Genomic DNA, 24,630 nt, shown 5'->3' with positions numbered 1-24,630 from the left:
CCCTGCACGCTGCTTCCCCGCGATACCGGCCCTGACCCTGGTCTGCATTGCATCGTCCCATCAAAGCTAGTCCAGCTCCATCCAATTTTGGGCTGCCACTGTAGAATTCATCCGGTCCCCCCTCTTCTTCCACAGCTCCGGCCTCTGCTCCAGCACTTCCACCATCCTTCTCGACATCCTCCTCCCCCGTGCGAGCGTGCTTCGTCGAACCCAGTCATTCCTCGCCGTTAACAACCTACGCCTCAAGTCGAGCCACGCCTTCACTATACTATGCGCCTTCGCAAAGCCGCCCGCGTCATCCTCGTCGGCGCCCCCGGAGTAGGCAAAGGCACGCAGTCTGAGCGGCTGCTCTCCCGCTTCCCTCAGTTGTCCGCCATCTCCTCGGGCGACCTCCTCCGGCACAATGTCAAGAACCGGACGCCTTTGGGCATTCATGTCGAGAAGACAATGAAGTCGGGCGGCCTCGTCTCGGACGACCTGATTCTCCGTCTCATCACCAACGAGCTTGGCCACCGCGGCTGGCTCGCCGGCGTCCAGGATAACCTCGTCGCCTTCTCGGCGAGCCCCCCTGCCGGCGCGCAACCCATCGCCATGGCCGCTGGCGAGCCGCCCGCCACCGGGGGCATCGACTCGCTCATGCTGCCCCTCGATATCAACCCCAACGCCGGCGCGACTCTGTCCGCGCAAGCTTCCGACGACCCCTCCGCCTCTTTCCTCCTCGACGGCTTCCCTCGCACTGCCGTCCAAGCCAAGAGTCTCGATAACGTTGTCCCAATCAACTGGGTGGTGTCATTAAAGACGCCGTTTGACGTCGTCATGGAGCGCATCGCCTCGCGCTGGGTCCACGAGCCTTCCGGCCGCGTCTACAATACTTCCTTCAACCCGCCAAAGACACCCGGCTATGACGACATCACAGGCGACAAGCTGGTCCGGCGTGCTGACGACGACGAGGCGACGTACCGCGCGCGGTTCAAGAAGTTCGAGGAGACGAGCGAGCCGCTTCTCGAGCACTATGCCAAGAAGGGTGTGCTGTGGGAGGTCAATGGCATGAGCAGTGACGAGATCAGCCCAAAGCTCTTCCGGGAGTTTGAGAGGAGGTTTGCGTGATCACACCAAAGCTTTTCTTCTCTCTTATTTTTTCTTCTTCACCAGGACAGGCCACCATGGGATGAAACGATTTCGAATAAAGCGGCTTTTGCTTAGATGAGCTCACACACGATTCGGCTTTGTATGGATATACTAAAACTGGGATGATACCACATTTTGTTCGAACAGGGGGGGGGGTTTCTGGTTGGCAGGCGTTCAGAGGAAAAGACCAGTTCGGGAACGACAAGCATGGGTTGGAATGAGAGGTCTTCTCTTCTTCTTCTTCTTCTTCTTCTTCTTCTTCTTCTTCTTCTTCTTCTTCTTCTATCTTCTCACGGCGTTCATTAGGGTAACTTTGTGTATGGAGGGGCGCGGTCTATGGTTTATCGGCCGCCGCTCGGGTCTCTGGCCTCGCCATTTTCTCATGGCTTGATGGCGTATTCTTTTCAAGCAACAAATTATGCTATATCTATATCCTTTGGATACACGTAATACCATGCCTTGGCGATGCGGCAGTCGATTGGACGGAGGACAGACCCCAATCGCTGCCTGCCCGCGCGCACACATTCGCTCGCACAAAATATACACGAAAAGACGTGGCGGTCCGTTGCCCACAACAAATGTATGCTGACCTAGTAGTCCTCGTTGGCTTGTGTCACCGCCACACGCCGTAGTCTCTATGCGTCAACGTCACCCCCGGCTCATGGGTAAGAGTCTGCAAAGGCTTCAGCCTAATCGGTTGTAGATGATGATGATGATTTCCCCTCGTGAGAACAGTATCGCCGCTGGCACCTATCATCGCGAGATTCCACCCGGGAGGAACCGGAGCCGGAGCCGGACTCGATGCCGATACCCCGAGCGGTTGGAACATGGTACCGGTACCTACCGCGGTCCCCGACCCCGACGACCACGACCCCAACCCCCAGGAGACGAGACTCCTGCTCACCTCGGCCGCCGCCGCGACGGCGTCCCAGAGCGCCTGGCCTTGCTTGTCGTGGAGCGAGCGCACCCAGGGGAACTCGCCGAGCACGGCGAGCACGGCCGGCCAGTCTTCGAGACCGAGGTCCTGCGAGAGCTCGTGGATCTGGGGGAGGAGCCATGTCCCGTCGTCGTCAACAGCGGATCTCTGTTCTGTTGCGGGATACGTGCTTGTGCTGTCGTCGTGGCTACCAGGGTGACGGGCTTCGTTGGTGTTCGCCGGACGGCTGGGCATTCCGTGATTGCTCCTGCCGGTAGTGGTGGTGGTGGCGGCCGCGGCGGCGTTTCGTCTCGTAGTAGCAGCAGCAGCAGCAGCAGCAGCAGCAGAAGTAGTAGTAGCATATGCACTGTCGACCTTGAAGACGGATATCCCGCCGACGAAGCACAGCCACAGGGCAGCGCGGAGGTTCTGCACACCGCTACTCGACAGGCGCAGGACAGAGGCCTTGAGGGAGTGCCGGAGCAGCTCGTGTGTGACGAGCTGCTGCGAGCCAAACTCGACGAGCAGCGTCGTCATGAATGCCGCCATGCCGAGGTGGCACGCATCGTCGATGTTGCTGATGACCGGAGCCGGGGTGCTACTGCTGCTCACACTGCTGCTGGTGATGCTCCCGCTACCGCCGCCGCCACTGCAGTCGACTATGACTTGATTGCCTGCCTCCGGGCTGTGACTACCGCCGGTTCGGCTGCGGCTGCTGCTGCGACGGTTGCACGGGCTTGTCGCTTTCGCGTTGCTCTGCCGGAGTGGGCGGAGCTCGACGATGCGGTAGGTCATGTTGACCAGGAGGGCCTCGAGCCCGTACACGTCCATGACGGGAGCGCCGTCGGTGGTGTTGAAGAAGGCGGTGATGCGCAGCAGGTCGCGCATGACGTCGCTGTACCGCGGGCTGAGCTGGGAGACGACGCCATAGCAGTGCTCCGGGGCCACGTCTGGCACGAGCGAGGCCGTGACAAGCCCAAGCTGCCCGCCCCCTTGCATCTCCAGCGCAGGGAGCGTCTCGGCCGCGCGGAAGACGGTGGCGGTGCCAAAGTGCAGGGCCAGGTCGATGTCGGCCCGGCAGATCTTGGAGGCGAGCCCCCGCGTGTGGTAGAGCTCCGAGATGCCGCCGCGCAGGTCGATGATGTGCTTGAGCCCTCGGAGGTGGACGCTCGCCCGGGCATAGTCGCCCCGCAGGCGCTCGTACATGGACATGAGCAGGATCGAGGCTATCGTCATGTCCGAGACATCGTGCGAGCTGACGTCGTCGATCTGCTTGTTGACGAGGTGCAGGCCGGACGACACATGGGAGAGGATGAGCCGCGGTGCTTGTGTGGCTGATAGTGTTTCTCGCTGGAGGGTGCCGATGATGGCGATCATGGCATGCATGACTTGGAGAGATAATCAGTACAAGCCGCCATGGGCAGTGCAAGAGAACACAGATCCGGGGCACGTACACGCATTGTCGACGATGGAGAACCGCCAGAAAAAGGAACAGCTGTGGTCCTTTGGCAGACAGAACGTGGGCACAGGGGAGCGAGACAAGGAATAGTAGACTTTTTTGGTTTCATGCAACCAAAGCGCCAAGTCAGCTTTACATGGTGTCTTGGGGACAGCATCCGAGCAAGATGTTTGAAGAGACTCACAGCTACGGAACAGGTCGACAGACACAGGGGTGAAGCCGTCGGGAAACGCCAGCCAGGACAGCTCGTGGCCAACCACGCCCGGTATCCGCATAAGCTCGTCGAAGCTTACAATGGGCCGCAGCGTGCGCGAGCTGTCCGAGGGCACCGCCGCCGTCCTCCTACGTCCTCCTGCGGCCTTCTTAGCAGAAGAGCCGCCCGCCCTGCTCTCGTGGCTTTGGCTGGCGGCGCCGGTCGAAGAGACTGCAGTCCCCTCGCGGGCGCCGTCTCTCTTCTTCCGCTGCCGTGGCGGGAGCTTGCGGCCCGCGTTCTTGCCCATCATGACATGGCTCCGGATCGCCCTGCGCGTGTCGGGCTTCTCGTCGCCAAAGACGACGAACTGGAAGCCGGCCATCTTCTACGGGGGGCGTTGCGGTTCAACCTGCCATCACGCCTGCCAGGGGAGCATTCCCGAGCCTCTTAAAGCAATGTGGGCGATGTTGGCCAGGGTGAGATGCTCGGAAATCTGCTTACCTGATTGGATGCTCTTCTAAGCATAGTCCTGTACTCCGTAACATTGTCAGCCCTACGGCAGGCACTATGGTAAAGAGTGGGGCTTATAGAAAGGAAGTGGGACTTCGTTCAGGCAGTGGCCTTCTCAGGACACTTGGTCGACTTCACTTCGTTACTTTTGGAATGGAATGGGGAAGAGAGCTACTACTAGGCCAAATAAGGGGTTGCGGATTGTAAGCATCATTTTGCCAGTGAATCCGACCCCGAGGATCTTGCCTGATATCCATATGGGCGGAACAGCGAGAAACAAGACGCAACGGCTCTGGACTAACAGCTCGTGGAGGTACTATGAAAGGTCGCACACAAGATACGAATTGGGTCAAACACGAGCTGGGTAAAGTTACTGTATGCACAAGGAATAATGTGAGGGAAATCAGGAAACAGGTGTTTACACTTGCTGAACTCCACAGCAGCCTTCCGGGCTCCATTTTTCATCCTGACGAGTTCCACCAGCGTCTCCGTTCAAGCATACTGCCACTTCGCAGGCCCGGGGATCTTGTATGTGGGCTTGTTCTCATCGTTGTAGATGTTGTGGTATACCCCAGGATCGTTCATCTTGTACAAACTCGTGCCCACCACGCCGCCCTGAGGGACTTGCTTGCCCGAGCCGGTGACCTTGATGCTGATGCACTGCGGATAGAACTGGGCGCCCCCTTGGAGGTGGCCCTCGTGCAGGGCGATGATCTCGTGCCGTAGCACATACTGGCCGGGGGCAAGGTTGGCGGGGATCTTGACATTCCAGGTCATGCCCGTCTCGAAGAGCAAGTCGTCTGCCCACTTGCCTGGGTTGCCGGCACCGCTCCCGAGCGAAAGTTGACCCTTCTCGGCGATCTTGGCCCACTCGAGCTTGGCCTTGTCGACAGTCTTGCAGTTGCCATGGCAGTCGGCGATGTAGTCGATGATGGGTCCGTGGTGCGAGCTCGGCCAGCTAGTCCAACGCAGCGAGACTGTGCCGCCAGCCTTGACCTTGGCTAGTTTGGGCGCATTCTTGCCCTTGATGTGGCAGATGATGTCTGCGCTCTGCAGGTTTTTCGCAGAGACGAAGCCAGTATCGGTGGCCCAGTTCTCCCAGCCGATGCTGTTCTGGTTAGGGGTCCAGCTAGACAGCAGACAGCTCAGCGGTTGAAAGAATTGAGGGGAACAGGTCATGTATACTCACGGCGCATTGGAAGGGTTATAGCCAGGGAAGCTTCTGTTTTTGATAGTGATCTGTTCGACGTAGCCGTGGGCGGAGACACAGGCAGCACCAGCGAGGGCGGCGATAAAAGCCTTGAAGGACATGTTGAACATGTCCACACGGCCGCAGCTGGCAACTTATAATGCTAGAAATTTGCGTAATAAAAGAATGAAGTCCAGCCCTAGGAATGGGCAGTACTAGATGACTGAACGACAGGGAAGTGGCAGCCGGTGGTTAGCACCGACGCTTCATATCAACAACTTGTGCCACGTACACTGCCAGCCAACGAGGTTGAGAAGGTTGTCGTCACCCCTGTTTTGTTTGTATGGGGAGTTAAGAAGTCGCCTCCCTAGCTCACAAGCCTTGAGGCAGTCAAGGGAGTCGTCCGACCGGCAGATGTCCTGTCAAGGGATTATCACTGCTCCATCGCAGCTGCCCGGGCGGCCCAATAGATATATCAGGCGAGATCTGCGAGGCTCCCTGGACGAGGACACATCCGAGCATAAGTGGCCATGTCGCCGAACCAGCTCGCCATTTAGACTACCTGTGGTCGACTTGGCAGAGTCTTTGGAAAATTGAGGCTTGTCATATGGAGTCGTCAACCCAAGTCCAAGGCGAGCTGGCCAAAAAGGTTTGAGACAAGCACGTGTCCGGCTAACCTAGTCAACGCCCCAAACGCTGGCACCAGAGTAGTTAGCAGCAGGAGGAAGACAGAGGCTAAGCGAGACACCCATCCTAGACCAAAGAGTGTTATTGTGTCTTGATGTGGAAGCGCCGAGTGGAGCGTGGAGACTTTCGTCCTGGGTGCAGTGGAGTGCGATGGCACCCTTGGCGCATCTGGCAGTGGCGATCGTGGACCGGTTCCTTGCATGAGGCTGTTTGTCTCGTTTCCGGCAGATCCGGTTTCGCCAAGACAGCCTCTACGCCCAAGAGATTCTGTGGGAGCCGGGCTGAGAGGCGACGGCCGCATTCACACGAGACTGTTGTATGATGGCTAACACACGGACTCCTAGGACACGCGGCCGAGAACGCCTAGCACAAGCCGCCTAGAAATTGGGGGGCAAGCAATAGTCCAGAACAACACAAACGCCCAAACACCGTGCTTCACATCCCCAACCCGCAATCACGATGCACTTCAAGCTGCAGAGACCCCTGGCGCGGGCCAATGCACCAGGATCGAGCCAGGAATCTCTCTGGTCTGTGACGTGGCAAGCCTGAGCGGCGGCACTTGGGCAAGGAACGTGGAAAAGAGAAATATGGATTACAGCTCGGCGGGGACCGCAAACAACAGCGTTGGCATGCAACACGGCAAGGTAGGACAGGCGGTTGACGGGCCAGTCCCAAACAAACAGTAACACCAGACAGACACAAGTCTTGCCTTCAGAAAGAGGTACCGGATTTAGCATTCCTCACGGCTGGCAAACCACGATGATGCCTGTAGCGCATAGGTGCATAACACTGCCTAAGGGCCTAAGCGTCCTGCCCCAGCGTCTCTGGCGCGTGGGCTCATGTAATAAGCGCGGGGCTGTGTCATGTTGACGTCAGTGCTCACCCGCCCCTGCCCGAGCGCGACTGCTGCACCACACAGACAGCGCTGGTCCAGAGCTTCGAGCTGCAGCTCTCGAGCACACCACTCCAGGCTCCGTCTCTGTCCAGCTAGCCGGCGCAATGCAAGCACGGCATAGCTTCTTTCTTTCTTGTACCGTCGTCATTCTCGCAGAGCATCCCCGCCCGGTGGCTGCTTCTCTTCCCAAAACCTGATTCTGCAGCATCCTTGGGTCTCAGCTTGCTGACTTTCCCATCTCGTACCCATCTCTTTCCCATATCTCTGCGACAAAGTCGACCTCCCACTCCGGCGACACGCATCTATTTTCTTTACACGCCGGCCGCAATCACCCAATCCCGGTCTCGATACAGACACTGATCGCCACCACACTCTCGTAGGCAGCACTTGCGCCTCTACTTTCACCATGCCGAGTGCCGGCTACGTCCAGGTGTCCCTAATCTGGGTCGCCTACGCGGCTGCGGTAGCCCTCGCGCTCCTCGTTGCATCAGTCACGACTTTTACCTGGCAGACACCGCGCGAGCGTTCCGCCATTGTCAGTATCGTCGCAATCGTCAGCTTGACGGCTCTCCTCGCGACGGTCTTTCTCCTGCCTGTCGACATCGCCCTCGTCTCCGCCACGACCTCAACTGCAACAGGCACCAAAAAGGACTGGGCGACTCCGGAACGCGTCGACAACATCCTATTGACTCTGAAGATAGTCTACTACTCGCTCTACAGCTTCGATGCACTTCTGTGCCTTGTCGTCATCCCCTTCTCTTACTTCTGGTACGAGGAGTACGATGAGGTTGAGGAGCAAGAGGGCAACCAGACTGTCGGCAGCAGATTATGGAGTGCCTTCAAGTACACCATTGCTTTTATCCTCCTAGTCATCATCATCTTCCTGATTGGCTTCTTCGTGCCGAGAGCTGGCAAGAATGGTGGATCTCACCTCGACCTCGAATTCTTCAAGCGTCTCCTGGAAGAGAATCACGGAGAAAGGGCGCTGACCTTCGGGCTCGGCCTCCTCATTACTCTCGGTACAATCCTGTACGTGCTGTACACCGGAGCTGGTCTCGCACTATTCCCTGTATCCTTCATCAAGTCAGCACCCGCTGTGTCTGCGCCTCAGCTGTCCGAGACGACAGCCTCTGCCCTGGAGCAGAACCGCGAGCGCCAACGCCAACTCGAGATGCGCAATGCCGGCCGACCTGAGGGCATGCCTGCCAAAGATCGCAGAGAACTGGACGCACTGGCTCGGGAAGAGCGCACTCTAGTGCGCAGAGAGAGGCTCGCTGCGGAAGCACTTGGCGAAGGCAAGAGCTGGATCATTCGAGCATGGACTAAGATCTGTGCCGTGTTCCGCCCTCTCAAACTCATCGGTGGCATTCTCCTCGTCCTCATTGCTATCCTTGTCTGGGTCTCGATGCTCATTACCGGAATCGACAAGGCTGCCAACTCCATCTGCAAGCAACGCTGTGGTTACATTCTCGGACACATTAATGTCTTCCAGCCAGTCAACTGGCTTTTTGTGCAGACGGCACGCGCTTTCCCTGTCGACTACATTTTGATGGCTCTGTTGATTCTCCTCTTCTTCAGCAGCTCGGTCGCTGGCGTGGCAACGATCGGCATTCGGTTCTTGTGGTTGCGCATCTTTGAACTACGCAAAGGCAAGACTGCGCCACAAGCTCTGCTTATGGCTGTGGTCATGCTCAACCTCATCGTACTCGCCATCAACTACGCCATTGCAATGCTGGTGGCTCCTCAGTACGCGACATACGGCACGCAGACGTTCTGCGACCTGCCACCACACCATCCCGACGAGCTGCCGGACTGCACCAACCACCCTGAGGCCGTCAAGCCGTGCTCGGAGTGGGTGGACTCGCGCTCGTCGATCCAGGTCTGCACCACGACGGCCATGTCCAATTTCTTGAACCGCATCAACCTGAACTGGCCGGTGTTTGGCGCCATTGACTTTTGGGCGCAGTTTGCCTTCCTCGGTGTGTTTCTAATTGTATTCCTGACGGCCTTGTTCCGCACGCCCAAGCTGGACATGGCACAATTTGATGAAGAGGCCGAGATCGATGAAGAGGAGAGTCTATTGGCAACTACATCAAGACGGTTCGGCGCGACGTGGCAGGATATCACGGGCCGATCAGGTTCCAGGAACGCATCATCTGGCCACAATTGATTTGGATAAGGCTGGATCCTTCTTGAGACGGCATGAGTTGGGTTGTTGAATGACAAGGTTGTGAATGGCTCGGAATGTACGTGGGCGTGGACTGTCATACGCGTTATTTCACTTGGTGACCCGAAGTTGTGGGATTCTCCCTGTCGTCAAGGTCGTGTTCTCGTTTCAGTGGTAAACCAAGTACATACACGAAAAGTAATCCAGACGCTGGTTTGTCTATGAGCAGCACACTGCAATCGCCCGTGCCAAAATGATCTCATTCCAGGACAGCCTTGGAGGCGGGCTTGATGAGAAACATAAAGTGACTCGACTCTACATCAAGGGCCCCCCTCCTGTGCATCACCGACCGCGCTCAAACTTCTCCCACTTGTGCCCGAGATCGTCAAACCCAGCCATAGGACCGACGTGCATCTCGCGCCAGCACCGTTCGCAGTAGACGTTCCCGCCAGCCCCGTCATCGTCACAGCCGAGGCAACGTATCGTGGCGTCGTCCAGGCAGACTGTGCACCACGACTTCTGGTCCTCGTCCGTGTACGCGCCGCCGCGGCGGGCAGTCCTACGCAAGACGCCGGTGACCACTGCGGGCTTGGCTGCCGGGTCTTGCGGGGAGAACGTTGGTGCCGAAGGGAGAAGCGCGGCGAAAGGGTCTGGTTCTGTTGCTGGGACCGAGGGGAGTGACGTGGTGTTCGATTGTGTTTTGTGCTGGGGATGGTGAGATGCGGAGGGCGTGGAGACGTTGAGGGCGGCCATGCGGGATGCTATGCTTGCCGCGAAGTCTTCGTCTTTGTTGTTGCTAGTGTCGTTGCTCAGGGTGGCGGTATCCTTCATGACCGCAGGGTCACCTTCGTATCCCGGCGATGGCACGACGCCGTTCTTCCTCTCCAGCTCAATCTCGTCCATTGCCCTGGCAATCAGGTCGTCAGCTTCTCGAGCCATGGCGTCGCCGTCTGAGTTGTCCGAGTCGCTCTCATCTCCATCCTTCTTTGCTGTCCTGACTTTGCTCGCTGCATGTTCTGAGTCACCATCACCATCGTCATCGCCGTCATCATCAGCGACGGCTGCGCCGTCTTTGCCGGGACTGAGCTCTTCTAGCAGCGCCATCGCTTTCCTGTGCTGCTCCTGCTCCTCGGCGGCAGCGACTTCCTCGACCCATTGCTGGTCAGATTCGAGGTCGGCCAGGAGGTCTTCGAGGGTCTGGTCGTCCGTCATGCTGAGAAGCGGGTCATCATCGTCATCATCTGCGTTTGCGACCCCTGTCGGGGCAGGAGCAGAAGCTACCGAGGTGGTGGTGCTGGTGATGGTGGTGCCCTTCCCCGATGAGGGCGGCTGCAGTGGCGCATCTTTGGTAGGTGCCGCATTCTTGGCTGTGTGTAACGGCTGTGATCCAGAGTCTTTTTTTGTAATAGTGGAGGCCTCAGACTCGGCCCCGATCTGACTTCTGAGACTCTTGAGCCTGTCTGACAGCGCATCCTCCCTGCTGGGAGGCTTTACCCGTTCTATCGTTGAGGCCGGTGTTATGCTGGTTGGTCATGTCAGCCATACTAGGTTCGTCTTGGGGTTGTGGGTGTAAGAGTCTTGGTGAGAACAAAGACCAAAGTTGCACAGTAGTTTAAACTTACGACGTTGATGATGAGCTGTCGAGTGTGACGTTGGTGGGCTTGAGGGCATTGAGACGGTCGAGCAGGGCCTTGTCAGACCCTTTCGGCCCGCTCGCTTTGTTGTCTTGGTCGCCCATGTTCGTTCGGTAAGTGAGCTGTTGGCTCTTTCTCTTTGGCACAACCTTGACGTGTGGTATGGCACGGGGGACAAGCCTGACACGTTGAGCGGATGACTGATCCGGACTGCCGAGAGGCCTCTTGTCGATCTATTGGCCGTCTATAAGATCGGGCCGGGCGCTGGCGCCAATGTGCTGAGGTTCACCCTGATCGCCAGGGTCTGCTGCATGCGCTCTTGGGCACGCTTCTGCACGATATGACAAAAAGTGCTGTCCGGTGGTCTGTGGCTCTAGGAATGAGGCTGTGGCTCTGGGGATGAGGTCGAGCTGGCACCTGACCAGGCCAGCATGTGCATCACGCATCGCCGACAACCTATGAAGACAGGACGGACCACGGACCCCGCATTTCTCCAACGCCTGTGAGGCTGCCACGAGTTGCAGCTGCAGGTGTGGAGCCCGCCATCTACAGATGCTCATGTTGACACAGCCGTGAACACCTTCGAAACAGCACGCACAGTCTTGGGGCTTTAGCCATCTCTGTCTCTCTGTCTCCCTGTCTCTTTGTTTGGCTGTTTGCTCGATTAGGCATCATTTCCGAGGAAACGGCAAATGTTTGGCTCAGCCGCTGTTGGCGCAGGACGAGCGGTTGTTCTCGGCGGCTCTGGAAGCGAGATGTGCAGAATTGTCCGAGCGATCAGATCTTTGATTGACAAATCATCTGGGCACTGCCCTGCGACCATTGCCACCAGACACACCTAGCTCTACGGTACGCTGCTTGCTTGGGGTGTTCTGTGCCACTTTCGAGAACGCCTCCACCTGCGTCGAGTGGAGGCACGTGGGTTTCCGGTAATATTCCCCCCCAGCACAGCCACCACCATCCCACAGTAGGACAGCACGGGGTCCCGGAAGCCACTGCTCGGTGCTTACCTAGGTACCTTGAGGTGTGCTTATGGTTGGCGCCATAGGGCACTCTCCCAACCTCAAATGTGCACTTTGTAATTGTCGCCAGAGAGTGCCTCGCATGATGCCTGAGGCGGTGCTACATAGTATGGAGCGTGATGGGCCCGAGCAGCACTGCTGGTGGGTTGTGCCCACGGCGAAAGTGCAATTTGCACGACTCCGAGTGATCTGGCATGCTTCGCCAGGTTGGGAGCGGTCAGCAGCCGTTGTTTGTGCGCAATGACTGGTCTGCAGGCTTGCGAGAGCACCGCAAGAGCAATCGCCTTGCGTGCAGCAATCTTGGGCTGGGAACACGCGAGCAAGCAACCACTGGAATTCCTCACATGGCGCTTTGTCCTGGCAGATCTTGTGATGGCAGATCGATGACGGCAGCCAGCCTGAGACTGATGGTGAGTGACGTGCTGGCAAGCCAGGAGGCGGGTTGTGATTTGGTCTGACGGTGGGCTGAGGAGGCGCGACACAGCACCATGACGCTGGACTCTTGGCATTGTGGCCACCGCGAGCTCTCTGACCCTCCCGCACTCGTCTCCTCCGCGACTGCCCGAAAGTCGCCCTCGCATGGCTCGGATGGCCCAGACGACACAAAGATTGGTTGGCAATTGCTTGCCACACCACAGCCGCGACTAGGCCGTGTTCTGCCCGTCATTGACAGCACGTCGGCTCACACTTGAGCACTTTGCAAGTGTATTTTCTCCAGGCCACCTGCGGCCGTCATCGCGTCGCCCCACCGGCTAAACAGCACCATCCATCACCGGGCCCCAGTCCCTGCATGTAACCTTGCACGCTCCGCCTGCCTGCTCCGGGACTCTATGTAGTGGGCCCCAGCAGCGCCGCCTGCTGCGCACCAATTCACCTGCTGCGCTCCTTCCGGACAGTCGCGGCATCAACGCCTATAACTGCAGGTGGCCCCCTCCTGTTTTAAGCTTATCCTGGGCCTCCTGGAACGCCCCATATCCACCTCAAACACACGCACCTCAACCCTCAGACTCTTGCTGTGACTTCTTCTCCGCACATCAGGGTTACAGGACAAACACAGCACACAGAACGAGCACATACCTCTACAACACTCTCGATACACACACTCGAAATCGATGAGGCTTCTTCACAGCATTGTCGCCGCTTCTGCGGCCCTCCAGGTCACAAGCGCGAGCGTCGCCGCGCCAGAGCCCGATCATGTCGCCTTAGACGCCAGAGTCAGCACATTGGTGCCCATCCCCATACGTGACTCGACAGAACAAGATCTTTTCAAACGGAAAGGTGGCGGCGGCGGTAAGGGTGGCGGTGGCGGCGGTCCCAAGGGAGGTGGTGGTAGTGGTACACCCAAGGGTACAACTGGCGGAAGGTGAGTTAGAGCCTCATACTTTGAGCCCGATTTTTCCGCAACTTCGCTCCTGCGCCATGCGCTTCGGACAGACGCTGACCTGCATCTCTATCTAGTGGTGGCGGCGCTGGCGGAGTACCCAAGGGTTCTTCCAGTTCCAATGTTGGTGGTCAAACAACGACAGGTAGTGGCCCACGACCGGCGTATGGTGGAGGGGCCTACTACGGAGGCGGCGCAAAGACGCCATATGGACCGCCAGGCTCGCCTTCCCCCAGTGGTATCGGACCGGCTTTTGTCGGAGCCGGTGCGATCGGTTTCTTGGGTGGCGCCTACCTCTATGGCGCATACAGCTACCCCTACTCTCACCACTATTATTACCACAATCGGACGACAAACCAGAACGAGACCAAACCCGTCGAGTGTGTCTGCTCCGCCAACGAGGTGTGTGGATGCGATGACAACGGCGACGACGCATACTTCCGCAGCATCATCGGTGACGGTAGCTACGAGGGTCTCAACAAGAGTGTCGTCACCGTCTACGACAACACATCCCGCGAGGGCAATGAGTCTACAATCCTCATCCTGGGCAGCCTGCCGAACGGCACAACTGCTCCCGGCGGAACCGAGGATCCAAATGCTGCCGGCGGCATGATGCGCCTGCTCGAGACAGTTGGCTGGTGGCCCGTCGTTGGTACGGCGCTGGCGATTACACTATCTGTCTAAGTTGACGCAGGGTGCGCAAACACGGATCGCATGCAGTGTCGTGTCCGCGGCATAATGAGACTATGGTTTGGTAATGATATCCCCCGAGACGGCCTTGTTACTGTCTCTTGTATATATTATAGACTTGTATATTCTCATCGGCAGAAGCCGCCCCATTAGCATAGCAAAACCCACGCGATTTGCTTTCAAATGAGACTCTAACGGGGACTCAATATTTATCTCAACTGTTGCTGTGTTTTCTCCTGGTGTAAGCTTTTGTGACACTTGCGATCACTTGCGTGCGCAGTATACAGGACCAGCAGGTCTCGCAGCGTGTCTTGGAACAGCCACATGCTGCACAAAAGTCACATCTGAACGCAAAGTGACGATCACGGGTGTATTTCCAAGTAAGATATCTATATCGCAAGCCATCAATTCCAGTCGCAAGAGTACGCGGCCCAGCAACGATGCAAGACGGGGTCAAGTTCGTGCGTAAAAAAAAAACCTCCAAGATGAACCTTGCATTGACTTGCATTGATCTCCCGTTCTTCACAGTCATCCCCTGGTTCCCGCCGCCAGCGTCATGGGTGTTATATATATCTAATATCTTTCCCAACTTTCTAGAGCTTCTGCTGTTTTTTACTCAGACCCTTGAGCCTTGCCGCCTGCTCTTGCTCCCTGTCTCTCTCGCTGCGCCCGCCGCTCCACACACCAGTCCCCGAGCTCCTTCCATATGGCCTCCTTCTCGGCGGGCTTGAGCGTCGCGGCCAGGCCGCTGGTGCTCGAGGCGACGAATATCCTCGCGCCGGGCCAGGGCTGCGCATGCTGCTGCTGGTCGGTGTCCGTATCTGGGACTGTCTGTGTCGGCGTCGTCGTCGCTGACGGGATATCTGGAGGAGATGGCGGTGTCTCAGTATCGGCGGTATCGGTGTTGTTGGTGAAAGGAGTGGTCTTACCACTGGTGGGAGGATGGAAATAAGAGGAGAGGGACGACGTCGATGGAGAGGCAGCCGCAGCAGAAGCAGCAGCGGGGACGTTCAAGCCCATCCGCCTCTCCCCGTTCTGCCAGCCGTACGAGAACTCGCCCTTCTTGAGCGCCCGGCCTTTCCTCACGCGGAAGATGCTCTCCCATATGCTCTTGCCCACGATGCACACCACCTCCGGCCGCCACTTGGCGCACTTCGCCTCGAGCACGGCGACGCCCTCGTCCATCTCGGCCTTGCTGAGCTCGGCGCCGTTGCGGGACGGCCGGCTGACAATGTTGGTCAGCCCCAGCGCGTAGCGGGCCGGCATGCTCCGGTCCTCCTCGGCCGTGCAGGGCACCGGCGTGATCCCCGAGGAGTAGAGGAGCTTCCAGAACAGGTTGGACCGGTGGGCGTACGCGTGGCCCGTCTGGGCGGTGGATATGCCCGGGTTCAGGCCGATGAAGAGGATCAGGAGGTTCGGCGCCAGGGCGTCGGGCAGCTGCGAGAGGTGCGCGTATGTGGATGGTGGTGCGTAGCCGCTGGGCACGCGGGTGCGCTTTTTTGAAGGAGAAGGTGAAGATGGCGATGGCGATGCTCGCGAGGCGCGTGATAATGTTGAGGACGCCGAAGCGGATCTGGATAGTGCCTGCTTGCGGTTGATGGCAGACGTGCTTGCTCGTGCTGTTGTTCCTCGAGAGAGTGACGAGGAGGAGGTTGTAGTGTTTGACCTCAAGGTTTGGGCCTTGGCCGGCGACAGGCTTGCCCGCCCTGAGCCTGCCAGCAGTCGAGGGCTCTGTCTTCGTGGTGATGCAGAAGGGCCGGTATCGCTGTCCGTGTGCAATCCGGATCCGGCCCCCGTACCCGGCGACGGAGAGAACATGAAATCGCGGATCCGTAGCTGGCCATTGAAGCTGGGCTCCTTCGGAGCGCCGTCCGGATGGTCGATATCCATGGCTTGTAAGTTTCCGCTATAGCGATGTAGTCGAAGATTCTCTGATAGCAGGTACTGCGGCAAGGTCTCTCGAGTCTGATATGTCCCAACTATGGCCAGGAAAGGCCAGGAGGCAAGGGCCAGAGCGACATCTACGCTTCAGCACCGCGTGGCGGCCGTGGCATCAGCTTTAGTAGCGAGCCATATTGTCGCCAGCTTTGTTGTCCTTGCCAAATCCGAGTCAAGTTGACGGTGCCATGATGGTAGCCTGCTGGGCTGCCTTGAGCCATGATCGTTGTGGCAAAGCGCAGGCGGCCAAAGCCGAACCCCTGCAAGCCAGAGTCTGTGATCCCCACCCACGGCGGTCCGCCCGCACTTTACGGGGCAGTATTATGCCAGGGGCAAGAAGCAGCCAGCCCCGGCGGCCAAGTCCTGCTCCATTGACACGGCTGTGATCCACGGCAGCTCGTATTGTCCAGAGTGGCGGTGGAACCTGCTGGTGGCTCTCTCTGTGGTCGCAGCATTCTGGGAAGCAAGAGTCAGTCCGTGTCTGCCATGAGCTCAAGCACAGCACTTCGTGTTGTCTGCTCCCACGCCGCGTCGGTATCTTTTCCTTTGCAAGGCTGCGTGCTTCATGCCAAAGTCAACGGGGGGCCGATCTCAAAAGGTGATGCGACTGGGCGGCGAATGGGGAAGCTCAGATGGGCAGCATGGGCAAGCAGGGCTGGGGACGGCTGAACCAGGGAGGGCTGGCCGGCATCGCAGAATGACGCTATCTCGTGTCTAAGTCGAGCACTCTTCCCACCCAGCCAACACGGGCAAGCACGAGGACCAATTGTAGTTGATGGAGGGCAGTACAAGCTCGACAAGAGGTCACCAATTGGTAGTAGGAACAACACGAGTGGCCGGGATGCAGCTTCTCGCACTGCATGAGCCCGAGTGCCTGCCAGGAGGTGAAGCTGGTGGGACTTTTCGATCGCCCAAGCTGCCCCTCTGTGCCCGGTCCTGGCGTTGCAGCTGGGCCACTTTAGCTCTGGCTAAGCCCTGTTTGCAACACGCAAGTGCCGTCTATTCCTGGCAGCCGCCCCTCCTCCGGCTTATACTTTAAGTAACAACGGGCTTCCCTCAAGAGCGACCGTCGAGTGCTGTCCTCTCCATTCTCCTCCTCATTTTCCGTTCTCGCTTTGAGCCGCTATCCCGGTGTTTTGCTACTGTCCTCCTCCTTATAGCTCCCCGTCACCCCAACCACGATATACCGACTACCTCCCCCCCGATCCGATCTCCAATTCTTCACCGACCACAACCATGGCTGCCAAGTACAGTGACGCGGCCGTCGCTGCGCTCAAGGCCGAGTACGAGAGTGCCGGGCAGGGCCACGTCTTCAAGTTCTGGGACGAGCTCAGCCAGGACGAGAAGGTCACCTTCTTCGAACAGCTCTCTGGCATCACCCCCTCCGAAGTCAACTTTTTGCGAGACCTCGCCCTCAATCCTCCCCCCGAGCCCGAAGAGACCACCGTCGAGCCTCTCCCCGCCTCTGCGAGCGCCAGTCTGATCGACGCCGACGACGAGACCATCCAGAGCTGGAGACAACGCGGCCTGAAGCTCATTGGCGAGGGCAAGGTGGCTGTCGTGCTCCTTGCCGGTGGCCAGGGCACTCGTTTGCAGTTCCCGGCGCCCAAGGGTTGCTTCGACATCAAGCTGCCCTCGCACAAGTCCCTCTTCCAGCTGCAGGCCGAGCGTATCCAGCGGGTCAAGGAGCTTGCCGCGAGCGAGACTGGCAAGACCGCCAAGGAGGTCGGCCTTCCCTGGTATGTCATGACCAGTGGCCCTACACAGGAGGACACGGATGGTTTCTTCAAGGGTACCGGCTTCCCCGCGCCGCTCGAGGAGCCTGCTATCGAGACGCGAAAGTCTGTCGACGCTTACTTTGGCCTGCCGGAGAAGGACGTCACTCTGTTCCAGCAGGGAGTCCTGCCCTGCATCGCCCCTGACGGCAAGTTCATGCTGGAGAGCAAGGGCAAGGTCGCCGAGGCTCCTGATGGAAATGGCGGAATCTACAAGGCGCTTCTGCGGCCATTCATCGAGACCGACAATGGCCCCATCAGCATTGTGCAGGACATGAAGAACCGCGGGGTCGAGCACGTCTACGCGTACTGCGTGGACAACTGCCTCGCCAAGGTTGCGGATCCCGTCTTTATTGGCTTCGCGGCCCAGAAGCAAGTCCAGATCGCCACCAAGGTCGTGCGGAAGGACAACCCCAAGGAGAGTGTCGGTCTCATCATGCAGAAGAACGGCCGGCCCGCGGTGGTCGAGTACTCAGAGCTCGATGACGCTACAGCTCAGGCTCAGGACCCGAGCAACCCGCAGCTGCTCAAATTCCGCGCGGCAAACATTGTCAACCACTACTACACCATTGAGATGCTCGAGAAGAAGTTCACCCTGCCCCCGCATGTGGCCAAGAAGGCCATTCCATGCATCGACCTCCAGACAGGCGAGAAGATCAAGCCCGAGTCCAAGAACGGCATCAAGCTTGAACAGTTCATCTTTGACAACTTCAAGGAGCTGTCGCTGGACGAATTCGCCAGCTTCGAGGTAGATCGCAAGGAGGAGTTTTCACCACTCAAGAACAAGGATGGCGAAGACTCGCCGCAGACCAGCTACCGCGACATTATGCTGCAGGGCAAGCGGTGGCTGGAGGCTGCCGGCGCGACCATCTCGGAGAAGCTGGACGGAGTTGAGGTGCCGCCCTTGGTCAGCTACGTAAGTGTTCAGTCTTGATATGATGTGTCAAATCTTGTGGTTATTAGTAACACGGCTGACAATTGCTGCAGGATGGCGAGGGCCTGAGCGTCTTCAAGGGCGAGACCATCTCTGAGCCATTTGTGACGCTGGAGCAGGTTCACTCATTAAGGAAGTAGGGGACAAGTCCTGTGGCGGTGTGAGGCAGAACTGGTTATCAAAAGCAGCACAGTTGTCTTAGCAAATGTTTATTCCCAGCACTAGAAGGCCTCAAGGCCAACGTCCAATTCATCAACCAGGAGACAATAATCACGTTCCTGTGAACTATTTCTTAGGTCTTGGACTGCAGGCCATCTCCCGAGAGCTTCGACGGCACCGAAGTGTCGTACCACTCTGAACAAACCCAATCGTCTGAGGCAGATTATGGGGAAAAGCAATATTGATAACCTACCCCAAGCTTCCGGAAGTGCAACCCGGTGCTCGGTCCGGCATGGGTGGGTGGTGGCTACCAACACGGTTCAAACACTATATCGGAATTGTGGAAGGGCAAATCATGACTTGCCAGATCCATTGGCATCTGGCTCCGCCACTGGTCGTTCGGATGGCCCCAGGAATGGTTGATGCAGTGATCGAGCCAGCACAGAAGTGCGAGAGGCGGTCGTGAAGTTACGCGGAGCTTCTTCTGAACTCCTGTGATGGGCCCCCCACGACACACCCCACACACAACAGCGTCGCCGGGACCGGGCGGTGGGAGCTATGGGCGTGCAGCGGCCCCCTTCCAGAGCTTACACACCGCAACAAGTGCGTCTTTGTGCCTGGCACGGCACGGGAAGCACGGGGGAGTGAAAAGCCTGCAAGACATCGTGACCTGCCTCTCATCTCTTTGCACTGGCCAGTGCGGGGACATCCAATTCCAAAAGAAAAATATCTTCTCGGGTATTCCCATGATCGAGTGTCTTACATGCCCGCTTTCTCCATCGTCCCTGAATTGAGCGAGCTGCACACCCACCACGTCACTTTTGCCCAGCGCAGCCCACTCCCGCACAAGCGCATCCCTTTTCTTCTCCACTTATGAGATCACTCGGGGCCCTGATCTTGTCAAGCCAGCGTCCACCCAGACAATTGGGACGTCCGTCTCCTGGCGCACACCACGCACCCCCCAAACTCTAAAACTTGACGGTGACCTCTGGCGATCCAGGGTCCTTCATTGTCTGGGTGTACACCTTGTTTCCATTGTTTCCAGCAGCTTGTTAGGCAAGAAACCGCAGACAAGGCAGCATCACATCGCCTTCTCTCCCACCAGGGCGTGCGCATCGCGGATTCGACAGGCAAGGGCACAAATTAGCTCCACCACCACCAGCATTGCTCGGCGCATCCAGCATCAGCATCTCGCTTCGCATCCTTTTTTTTTGGTTTTCGGTTGTTCGTTTCATCTAGATCCCTTAGACAAGGATACACACAGTCAAGATGCTTCGGTGGTAAGTCGTGCTGTTCTTTGTTCTCGTCGCAGGCCGGCCACGTCCTAGTCGACTGTGCCCATCGCCAGCCAGCCAACCAATGCTTCTTATCTGCCACAATGAATGGACCATATCCTCAGATCACATCAGGGCATGTACACGACCTCAGCCACACAGTCCCTTCACACAGCACAAATTCATGATCACTCATCATGTGCTCATTGCGCTGCCACTCCTTCTCCATGATCCAGCAACCATGAACCAGTTTCCGTCCAATTTCACGGCCAAGAACGCCAGGAATACCAAATCTGACTAGGGATGATATATTAATAATAATGATACAAAACAGGTACCAGTCCAAGCTCGCCTCGCGCCCGCTGCTCACGCAGGCCGTCACGACCGCCGTGCTCTTCGCCACGGGCGACGTCGCGGCGCAGCAGCTCGTCGAGCGCCGGGGTTTTGACAAGCACGAGTTTGCAAGGACGGGGCGCATGTTTACTTATGGCGGCCGTGAGTTTCCTCCTGTTGTCTCTTTTCTTTCTCTTTCGTCCTCTTTCGTCCTCTTTCAAGTCCTCCTGCTGCTGCGGCCAGTTAGGCCACACAATGGAAAAAAACAAAAACAATCCTGGGATCCCTTGGACTAACGCGGCCGGTACCGGCCACAAAAACTAGTCGTCTTCGGCCCCGTAGCGACCACCTGGTTCGGCTTCCTCGCGCGCAACGTCGTCCTGCGCAACAAGACGGCCGAGATTGGCGCCCGCGTGGCCTGCGATCAGCTCATCTTCGCCCCCATCATGATCAACGTCTTCCTCCGGTCCATGGCCACCATGGAGGGGGTGTCGGCGCAGGAAAAAGTCGACAAGAGCTACTGGGACGCACTCAAGGCCAACTGGATGATCTGGCCGTTCGTCCAGGCCGTCAACTTCAAGTTCGTCCCGCTCGACTACCGCGTGCTCGCGGTCAATGTCGTCAGTATCGGGTGGAACTGCTTCTTGAGCATCATCAACAGCAAGTAGAAGCGGGGGGGGGGGGGGGGGAGTAAAGGAATGGTTTGGTGTATCCGTATATCCACGGGTGATGGAGGGAAGGAAATGGGAATGGGTGACGAGCAGGGATGGCGGGGGAAACGGTGTTTTGATCGGAGGTGCCGGCTCGCAATGAGGTGGGCGGGAGGAGCTAAACAGCGGACAGGTTCCTTATGATAGGGGCATGCAGGCACGGAGAAACGGCAAAGCCATAGAGTTACGTACGCCATGTACTCAGCATCACCAGATAGAACCGCTCTGCCCAGACAGGCCAGGAAATCTGCCAAAAGACGAATTCCCCAGCTTCTATTGCTGGTGGACTCTAGTCAAACAGGGTTTCCTCACTCCATCCTAGCTTCTCCCGCGGCATGCCGAGGACGGTGCGGCATGTACTGAAGATTCATTACGAGAGGTGACATACTTAAGTACCCGTGGTCTACATCGGAACATTATTCAACGATCGTGTGCTCCATTATTAGTTCTACTATTATATATGTATACCTAGGCACGCAGATCGAATTGAAACAGTGACCTCGTTTGATGTGAACAGTGCAAATCGTGACCTCGTAACACGCTTGGGTGGCCATACGCCATGCATTCAAATGGGAAAAATATGGGGCAAATCATGTTCATGAAGCGAAGGAAGGGTGCCGAGAAAGCAATGCAGGATGGTGTATGTGTGCATGCGGGCGCGTGTGGTTGAGTAAGGGCAGACCCAACAACACGGCGCTCGGGAAAAGAGTTCCAATACGCCAAAGGGGTGGCGAATCTGAGCAGCTCCCAGCCTCAGCTAGACAGGGCTCATGAGAAGAGAAATTCTTTCAGGATAGGTGACCCAGAAAACTCTGGGTTGAGCATGATGCAGCTGCATAGCCAGGTATGTCAGCAACAATATCAACCAGACAACCAGATGATTTGCAGCCTGCAAAAGTCACGTACTTGAGAAAATACTGCAAGCCTGCCCTCCTCTTCTCCAGGAAACTCGGGCGAAACTTCGATATCAGACTCTTGGGCGGCAGCTCGGGCACTGCGCCTGCAAAGCTCGGGAAGCTGCGAATCAGCCTGCTACGGAGGTCGTCGAATTCCGAGTATCGCTTGCAAATGTTCATGTGGCTCCCCTGTACGGCATCATGTCTCGAGTCAGTCTTCCTCTTGTCTTCAACGGATTCAAAGAACACCTACACTGAGTGTCTCTACCCGGACATTCCACACCACAAATGCTCCTATGTTTGTCGCGCCGCCGTTGACAGTGACATAATCCCTTATCACCACGCTGCGCGCCCAACACGCGCTTCCTCGGTCGTCGATGCTGCTATTCTCGTTGTCACGAAGGGTAATTCCGCCTTCAGCCATGAGGCTGTCTATGCTAGTGGTCGTCATGCTGCGGCCATGGCTGTATCGATCGTAGCTGCTGCGCGGCGTTGTAGGGGACACGGTAGTGTCTGATGATGCGGACGAAGCTCCGCCCGCGTGGCCGCGATGTCCGGCATGGGTATCGGTTGATTCAGGTCGCGGCGACGATAGGAACGGGTGCCTCTCTGGTGATGCTGGTGGGTGGCTCCAGTAGGGAGGGGTTACGGGGGACGGCTGGGACCGTGCGGACTCGATCTCGACATTGAGATGATTTTCCTGGTGCTGTTGCCGCGTTACCTCAACCCCAGTTTGCAACGCAAGGCCTCCGCGCTGCCCAACTGTGGTATCCGGCGCATCGTCTACAGCGGTGGCATTCAAGTCTGTTGGCGACTCATTGTGATCGTCGGCCGCGCCGCCTGCTGCCTCCGAGTCTCCTCGTTCTACCGCCCCATCTTCGGTGACTATGTGGTCGACATCGAGGACAGGGAAAGGCTCAGTGTCGGAAGTGGGCGGAGTTGGTGGTCGTTGGTCGAGGACGATTGTCTGTCCGGGCTTGCTGGCTGCGTCGGCAGCAACGGCGGCTCCACTGTGGCCAGCAGCCTTTGTGCTGGAGGATGTTGATGGCGATGCCATGCAAAGCGGAGGGCGCAGCGGAGCGCGAGGCTGCAGGCTGGATTCGGGGGCAGGGTGTAAATAGTTGTCGGCTCGTCGACAGATTGATGCTCGGGGAAGCGACGTCACGACCAGCAGGAGAGCGGTAGTTGCAGAAATGGCGTGTGCAGCGCAGCACAGCCATTGGCTGTGTGGTCCTGGGGAAGTGGCCATCGTCAGCGGTGGTCCGAGAGGCAGTGGCCAATGGGCGATCTCAAGACAACCCCCGGATGGAAAAGTGGGATCTGGTATCATTGAGCATGACAATGGCATCGTACCACAACTTGACATGTGGACACGCTCTTCCGACGGCAAATTGCCAGCCTGGTCCATGGCGGCCCGGCTGTGCATATTGCTGCTGGCTTTCAGGCCCGGGAGCATATTACTGAACTGCCATTCCAGGCTTGCTTGCAACTAGGCATGGGCAACCCGCTGCTGTACGAATCAATATATTATGGTAGACTCGGCCCAATTGTTGAACTTGCAGGTGTCTGCCTGTGCTTTTGTGTGCTTCGACAACCGTCGGTCATTGTACGCGTGGCGATTTTCTGCTACAGCTCGGGCTAATGTTTCAAGCAACCTCAATCCAAACCCCACGAATGTAGCTTGTCGGACCAGCTAGCCTAGTCTGCATTTTTGTATCCTGCTCGTTCTGGCTAGTCCACAGTAATCGACGACACCCTGATGTTCGGTGGGGCTTCAACACCATCATTATTGCAGTTGTGGTGCGTGGATCTGCATGGCCAACACGAGCACCATGCTCAGCAGATGGGGTCGCCAAGCGGAGTCCCCTCACAAGTAAAGATGAATCCCGGCAATGTGCAGAGACCCAAAGGTCAGGCGTACAGAGCTTGGAGGCTCCGTGATTACGAGTCTGCGGAAGCAACGGACATCTTGCGAGGCATGAGCTGTAGAGGCGAGCATATGTACGATGCACATCTTGGGAGACCTGCAATTGAGAACAGGGCCAGCTGGGCGGCGTGAACGAGCTAGGGGGACCATCGTTGTTTCGAGTCGACGCCGCTTCGAATAATTATGACTTCCCGTCGGCTCAGACTGACACAAGTTCACATGTCACCATCGGGCTTGCTCGGAAACCTTAGAACGCGAGTAAGTATGGACAGAGTACGTCCGGTGCTGAGTTGTGACCCTGCCTGGGAGGGAATTCTGCACATGATGGGGCGGCAACTCGGCGACGGTGCCGATTGTTTTGTCTTTAGCCACCTCACCTAGCTGCAGATGCAGAGAGTGCCTGCAGCTTGGTGAAAGCCACGAAGAAAACCCCGCCGCTGGGGGGTTCCGGGCCCCGGAGCTTCCGACCATGCGTGACCACAGGAGCTCCTAATGCTCTTGCAAAGCAAGTTGTGGGCACGACGTGGGCAGGCTCAAGAAAGGCGCATGACACGATAATGGCTGTCCCGGCTACAGTCATCCTCGTCCCACAGGGACTGCCCCGTCGGCCCGAGCAGCGGTGCCCGGTGGGGGACAGGCTGGAACAAGGACCGGAGAGGTTGAATGCACGCGCTGCACTGAGCTGTCTGGCGAAGTCTGGATCTTGAGGTCATCGTTGACTCCTTCCTCCGTGTAGACTTTATTCGCCATAAAATGCCCGCTAGTCCTGCAGGCTCGCGATTGAGATGATCATGGAGGCCGGGCTGGTCTCAC

At 57.6% G+C, this 24,630-nt stretch overlaps 10 protein-coding genes across 10 annotated transcripts; 5 read left to right on the top strand and 5 right to left on the bottom strand.

The window, feature by feature from the left end:
- Positions 1 to 270: 270 nt before the first annotated feature.
- On the top strand, positions 271 to 1,107 carry B0I36DRAFT_351142 (adenylate kinase; the record flags this gene model as incomplete). Its single annotated transcript, XM_046156988.1, has 1 exon — positions 271 to 1,107. One exon carries the CDS (start codon positions 271 to 273, stop codon positions 1,105 to 1,107), a length of 837 nt encoding a protein of 278 aa, XP_046010429.1.
- A 523-nt stretch (positions 1,108 to 1,630) lies between these two features.
- On the bottom strand, positions 1,631 to 4,160 carry B0I36DRAFT_141083 (uncharacterized protein). Its single transcript, XM_046148367.1, has 3 exons — positions 3,688 to 4,160; positions 3,499 to 3,597; positions 1,631 to 3,432 (listed from the first exon to the last, which is right to left on the bottom strand). Exons 1-3 carry the CDS (start codon positions 4,076 to 4,078, stop codon positions 1,742 to 1,744), a joined length of 2,181 nt encoding a protein of 726 aa, XP_046010428.1. The 5' UTR covers positions 4,079 to 4,160; the 3' UTR covers positions 1,631 to 1,741.
- Positions 4,161 to 4,698: 538 nt separating this feature from the next.
- B0I36DRAFT_364807 (glycoside hydrolase) lies at positions 4,699 to 5,517 on the bottom strand (the record flags this gene model as incomplete). Its single annotated transcript, XM_046159039.1, has 2 exons — positions 4,699 to 5,335; positions 5,396 to 5,517. The coding sequence occupies 2 exons, from the start codon at positions 5,515 to 5,517 to the stop codon at positions 4,699 to 4,701; spliced, it is 759 nt and encodes a 252-aa protein (XP_046010427.1).
- Positions 5,518 to 7,007: 1,490 nt separating this feature from the next.
- On the top strand, positions 7,008 to 9,373 carry B0I36DRAFT_327500 (uncharacterized protein). The gene has a single exon (XM_046154482.1). It carries the CDS (start codon positions 7,384 to 7,386, stop codon positions 9,145 to 9,147), a length of 1,764 nt encoding a protein of 587 aa, XP_046010426.1. The 5' UTR covers positions 7,008 to 7,383; the 3' UTR covers positions 9,148 to 9,373.
- A 113-nt stretch (positions 9,374 to 9,486) lies between these two features.
- On the bottom strand, positions 9,487 to 10,882 carry B0I36DRAFT_364805 (uncharacterized protein; the record flags this gene model as incomplete). Its single annotated transcript, XM_046159038.1, has 2 exons — positions 9,487 to 10,666; positions 10,767 to 10,882. The coding sequence occupies 2 exons, from the start codon at positions 10,880 to 10,882 to the stop codon at positions 9,487 to 9,489; spliced, it is 1,296 nt and encodes a 431-aa protein (XP_046010425.1).
- A 1,813-nt stretch (positions 10,883 to 12,695) lies between these two features.
- On the top strand, positions 12,696 to 14,207 carry B0I36DRAFT_141047 (uncharacterized protein). The gene is made up of 2 exons (XM_046148366.1): positions 12,696 to 13,163; positions 13,259 to 14,207. The coding sequence occupies exons 1-2, from the start codon at positions 12,913 to 12,915 to the stop codon at positions 13,863 to 13,865; spliced, it is 858 nt and encodes a 285-aa protein (XP_046010424.1). The 5' UTR covers positions 12,696 to 12,912; the 3' UTR covers positions 13,866 to 14,207.
- A 20-nt stretch (positions 14,208 to 14,227) lies between these two features.
- B0I36DRAFT_327495 (uracil-DNA glycosylase-like protein) lies at positions 14,228 to 16,049 on the bottom strand. The gene is made up of 2 exons (XM_046154481.1): positions 14,802 to 16,049; positions 14,228 to 14,735 (listed from the first exon to the last, which is right to left on the bottom strand). The coding sequence occupies exons 1-2, from the start codon at positions 15,759 to 15,761 to the stop codon at positions 14,484 to 14,486; spliced, it is 1,212 nt and encodes a 403-aa protein (XP_046010423.1). The 5' UTR covers positions 15,762 to 16,049; the 3' UTR covers positions 14,228 to 14,483.
- Positions 16,050 to 17,045: 996 nt separating this feature from the next.
- Positions 17,046 to 18,658, top strand: B0I36DRAFT_247123 (UDP-N-acetylglucosamine pyrophosphorylase; the record flags this gene model as incomplete). Its single annotated transcript, XM_046150284.1, has 2 exons — positions 17,046 to 18,500; positions 18,572 to 18,658. 2 exons carry the CDS (start codon positions 17,046 to 17,048, stop codon positions 18,656 to 18,658), a joined length of 1,542 nt encoding a protein of 513 aa, XP_046010422.1.
- A 1,288-nt stretch (positions 18,659 to 19,946) lies between these two features.
- On the top strand, positions 19,947 to 20,952 carry B0I36DRAFT_351134 (sym-1; the record flags this gene model as incomplete). The annotated part of the gene is made up of 3 exons (XM_046156987.1): positions 19,947 to 19,957; positions 20,286 to 20,446; positions 20,609 to 20,952. The coding sequence occupies 3 exons, from the start codon at positions 19,947 to 19,949 to the stop codon at positions 20,950 to 20,952; spliced, it is 516 nt and encodes a 171-aa protein (XP_046010421.1).
- A 457-nt stretch (positions 20,953 to 21,409) lies between these two features.
- Positions 21,410 to 23,698, bottom strand: B0I36DRAFT_327488 (uncharacterized protein). Its single transcript, XM_046154480.1, has 3 exons — positions 22,144 to 23,698; positions 21,901 to 22,079; positions 21,410 to 21,826 (listed from the first exon to the last, which is right to left on the bottom strand). The coding sequence occupies exons 1-3, from the start codon at positions 23,344 to 23,346 to the stop codon at positions 21,763 to 21,765; spliced, it is 1,446 nt and encodes a 481-aa protein (XP_046010420.1). The 5' UTR covers positions 23,347 to 23,698; the 3' UTR covers positions 21,410 to 21,762.
- Positions 23,699 to 24,630: the final 932 nt, after the last annotated feature.

Source organism: Microdochium trichocladiopsis (genome assembly GCF_020744255.1).
Source record: "Microdochium trichocladiopsis strain MPI-CAGE-CH-0230 chromosome Unknown B0I36scaffold_7, whole genome shotgun sequence".
NCBI lineage: Eukaryota > Fungi > Ascomycota > Sordariomycetes > Xylariales > Microdochiaceae > Microdochium > Microdochium trichocladiopsis.
Note: the sequence above shows the minus strand (reverse complement) of the source record. Positions and strands in the feature narration are given on the sequence as shown.